The sequence below is a fragment of the Eurypyga helias genome, unplaced genomic scaffold, assembly GCF_000690775.1.
Source record: "Eurypyga helias isolate BGI_N326 unplaced genomic scaffold, ASM69077v1 scaffold33032, whole genome shotgun sequence".
Lineage (NCBI taxonomy): Eukaryota > Metazoa > Chordata > Aves > Eurypygiformes > Eurypygidae > Eurypyga > Eurypyga helias.
The window spans coordinates 16,800-20,892 of NW_010235836.1; the positions used below are offsets into that span (position 1 = coordinate 16,800).

The 4,093-nt window shown below is 54.2% G+C and overlaps 1 protein-coding gene across 1 annotated transcript in view; it reads right to left on the reverse strand.

Annotated features, from left to right (window-relative positions):
• EGFL7 (EGF-like-domain, multiple 7) overlaps positions 1 to 1,295 on the reverse strand; it is an 8,027-nt gene extending 6,732 nt beyond the window's left edge. The window contains exon 1 of the mRNA XM_010146892.1: positions 1,216 to 1,295. Within this exon, the coding sequence (XP_010145194.1) occupies positions 1,216 to 1,295 (80 nt within the window). The remainder of the gene's footprint in view (positions 1 to 1,215) is intronic.
• Positions 1,296 to 4,093: the final 2,798 nt, after the last annotated feature.

The following is a 4,093-nucleotide window of genomic DNA, read 5'->3' on the forward strand; positions in this document are numbered from 1 at the left end:
GTGCCGGTAATTGCTGAGTGATCTCTCCCCGTCCTTATCTCGACCCACAGGCCTTTCCTTGTATTTTCTCTCCCCTGCCCAGCTGAGGAGGGGAGTGATGGGGCAGCTTTGGTGGGCACCAGCCTCCAGCCAGGGTCAGCCCAGCACAGTGGGTTCTTTCTTTTTCAACCTCTTCCAGCCCAGGCAGGTCAGTCCCACTGAGAAGCTCGCCTACGTGTCTCAGCATCCCAGCCCAATTAGGAACTAGAATAAAAAGCCTGGGAATTAGCATGGCCATCAGATGGCTTCCATTAACCCCACAAAACTCCCTTCAGCCTCACTGATTAATGCTATGGAAGATGCAATTTTTAGACGGCAATTGTTTGCTTGGGAAAACATAGAATAAAGCTGTAGCTGCAGCCTGTGCGTGCGAGCGAGGAATTCAGCCTGTGGTTTTAGTCACGACCAGAACGCAAAAGGTTTAACACTAGAGGAGAGTATTTCAGTGTAAAAACAAACTTCGTAGAAAATGTGAGCTGTGTCTGGGGGGTGGGCATTGAGTTCCAGCTCCTTTTGGCTGGGGGAAGAAACTGCGCCACCGCACTCTGACCCAGCGGGAGCCGAGCTGTGCCAGCCCAGGCTGTGCTGGGATTCAGGGCACCGTGTCGGGCCTGTTTCCCGGAAAGGGAAGGGGAATGGCTGGAGCTGCCACTCCCGGGCTTGCGGGACCGTGACCGCAGCAGCGTCCCAGGGAGCACAGGGCACAGCAGGCAAGAGCCTGCCTGGGCTTTCTGCGCCTGCGTCCCCTGCACGGTGCGTCCTCTCCAAGGCGGGAGGCTGCACCCTCCTTTGCTGGCTCACCTGCAAGGCTCACAGGGTGTGACAGCAAGGTTGCACGCGTATTTTAGTGCACGGATGCGCTTGAAAGAGACAGTGATAACCCAGGAACAGCTCAGGGCCTGATTAGCTTTTGACCCTCCTGGACAAAAAGCCCTGCGTGCTTTGCGTCCCCTGCATGGGGCATTTCCTCTGAGAGGTTTTTCGCTTCAGTGACAAAGCAAACAAACACCAGCCAAGGACTGCTGAGCCCCGGCTGCCCAGGGAGGACTTGGCTGAGCCTTTTCCCACCTCCTCGCTGCCCACGCACCATGCATGGGGCTCTCCATCACCCAGAGAGGATGCACCTTGATGCCTGACAGCGCACGCGTGGGAGACGCAGGCAAAAAGGGAGCTTACCCTGCCCGGGGAAAGCCGTCTGTGGGGGTCACACCGAGGATGAAGAGGAGTCCCGAGAGGAGGCAGATGATGCGGTGCATGTCCTGTCCGTCCTGCAGCACCCTGGGCTGTGCCGTACAACCCAGACTCGCTCTTCGGTGGGAAGCGCTGGCTCCTACCGCATGTCACACGTTTCAGCGGGGAAGCCTGCAACCCAGAGAAAAGCGGTGTGAACGTGCAGCGTCCATCCCCAGCCAGTGAGATCTGATGGAGCCACAGGGACGGGGGCAGCACCCGCTCCCGGGGTCAGGGGGACGGCGCTGGGTGTGCCCAGACCCTCCGAGGGCAGCACACAGGGCTGGGGCAGGAACACGCTTGCTGGCAACAGAGCAGTGTGACAAGCCACAGAACAGGGGACACAACGGACCCAGGAACCTTACGGGACCCCTTCCGGGCACAAACCCGCTTTGCCCCACTCAAGTCACTGGTGCAGCAGTGATTTACCCCGGGGGATGCCCGGCCTGGCACACAGGAGATGCTCTCCCGACGCCGGGGCCGCACAGTCGCTGGGCGAGTGACAGGGACCTGTGTCACATGAAACACGCTGCCAGCTCCAGACAGCGAGGGCAAAACAATGGCCTGTAATTTTTTAATCCATACAGCATTGTAAAGCTGCCTTTTCCCACCGCATAACACACTGAAACCTGATCTTATTCTCTTTAAAACACAAGTTCTTGCCAGAGAAAAGTGCTGTGAGGGCCACATGTACCATCTGCGGAGTCGGTACTAACCGAGCTGCGAATAAAGAGGCTTTGAATTTCCAGCAGAGGACAAATATGGAACAAGGCGGAAGAAGGTCAATAACAATATCTAATTTAAACAAAACACTTGGCCTCCGGATGGCAGCAGTTAAAGGAGGAAGAAATGAAGAAACCCACCTTAAATATATGCCTGTTACAGAAAGAATCGGTCTTTCTGATTAAACCTTGAGAAAGGAGTGGCTTTATGGAGAGGCAAAGCAAAACCAAACCTCCTTCTTGAAACTGCAAATAAGCTTTCTAAAATCCCCAGGGGATGTGGGATTGGGGATTGCAGGTTCATCTCCAAACTCCTCTGGGACAATTCCTAACTCTGAGACAAGTTTTAGGGATAACTGGCACAACCATCCCAAATCTATAGACCCTGCAAGTCTCAAAACCCTTTTCCAGGGCACTCAGTATCGCTGAAAAGATGTGCAAGTGAGGAAACTGAGGCACGGAGAGATGCAGACCCGCACCTGGAGATAAACCAGCCTTCCTGCCCCTTAACATCAAACGTCCGGGGCATGTTTCCATGCAGTGCTAACGCTGAGCGGGGTGGGCAGCTGGCTGAGCAGCCCCTTCCCCTCCTCACCCAGCCAGGCACTCGGGCACATGGGTCTGCCTGGCTGAGCCTCAGGGTGGTCTCGTGTCACAGCAAATCGACTGTATCGCTATAAAATGCAATCAGGACCTACTCAGTCCCTGAATTCATCAGTACTGCGGAAGCTGAGGGTCTGGCTCCAGGACAGGGAGGGATGGCAACATGCCCACCGTGCTCCTATAGCCATACAAGCTATTCCCAGGGAGCCACAGCCCAGCAGTGAACTGCGGACGTCCAGGCTGACCTTAACCTCTGTACAAGCCCAGCTTTGAAGATGTAAGGAGGGTTTTGGTGATATAAAGCCCATAGTCCTCCCTCCTCCTCCAGACACTGTGATAAATTGCATCTTCTAATGATGAATATGTGGTACCTCCAGCAGCCAGAAACCCAATATTGGTTGACCTGCAGAAAAGTTCTTAAAAAATAGTGAAGAAACCTTTTTTCTCCCCAGTCCTTCTGGAGACATCCCAGGGACTGTCCCTGGGATGTACTAACTCCCGCTGCTCAGCCCACCAGCTTTTCCCAGGGCTATACTGGGACACACACGTTCCTCACAGTCACAGATCCCCGGACTAGCAGTGCTCCTCCCGAAGTCCAGAGTCAAACTCTGCCAATCAATCCCACGGGATTCCTGTGACTGCCATGGGAGCTTTCCCTGTGGGGAAGGCAAAAAATGCAGGGCACGAGCCCAAAATACAGGCCGTTTGTTTTTTCGCTTTGAAATGGAGCAGCGTTGCCCTACCTCGAGTGGTCAGAGTATCCCTCTGGGCCACCAAATTATGGTTGCTTCATACCAGAAAAAGTTTCAGAAGTGGAAAATATGATAGTCTGTATTTGTTACGAGTTTGTGAAAATCAGCCTCTTGAAAGCCACTGAAGATCCTCCAACCTGTTGCCACTACCTATTGTAACACTCCTCCTGTAAAGCACGTAACTTAAGGAGAAAATCTCATGATTAAGAGAAAAAATAGGTCTTTTATCACTGCTTTTCTGCTCTCTCAAATGAAGACCTGAAGGCCCATAGTTTGGCAAGTGAAACTATGTGGGTGCATCTGAGCTTCTGCTGTTTCAAGGTCAGCAAAGTCTCCTCAGCTGGCCATGTGCCCCTGTGAGTCTGGGGGTCCCTCTCCCCCAGCCAGGAACACTCCCACAATTCTCCTAAATCCGCTCTTGCCTAACAGCAACAGATGGGAACATGCAACCCACGCTGTGGGTGAGCAGTGCTTTGTCCAGCTCTGCCCATGAAATCCAAGGCTAAAACTCCAGCTGACGGCAGCAGTGGGAATCGGGGTCTGTCTGCAAAGTGGTCCCAGAGAATCCAGTCCCTCGGGAGAGTGCAAGTGCTCCGGTGAGAACGCAACAGCTACGCTTTTGCAAACAGCCTGGCCTGGTGCTGCAGGTGAAACGGCTGCTCCCGACTGGTCTGAGCCCTTGGGGCCAGACCCTCCTGGAGAGAGAGGATGGGCATCGGCAGCCGGGAGACGGATTCTCCCCGCCAG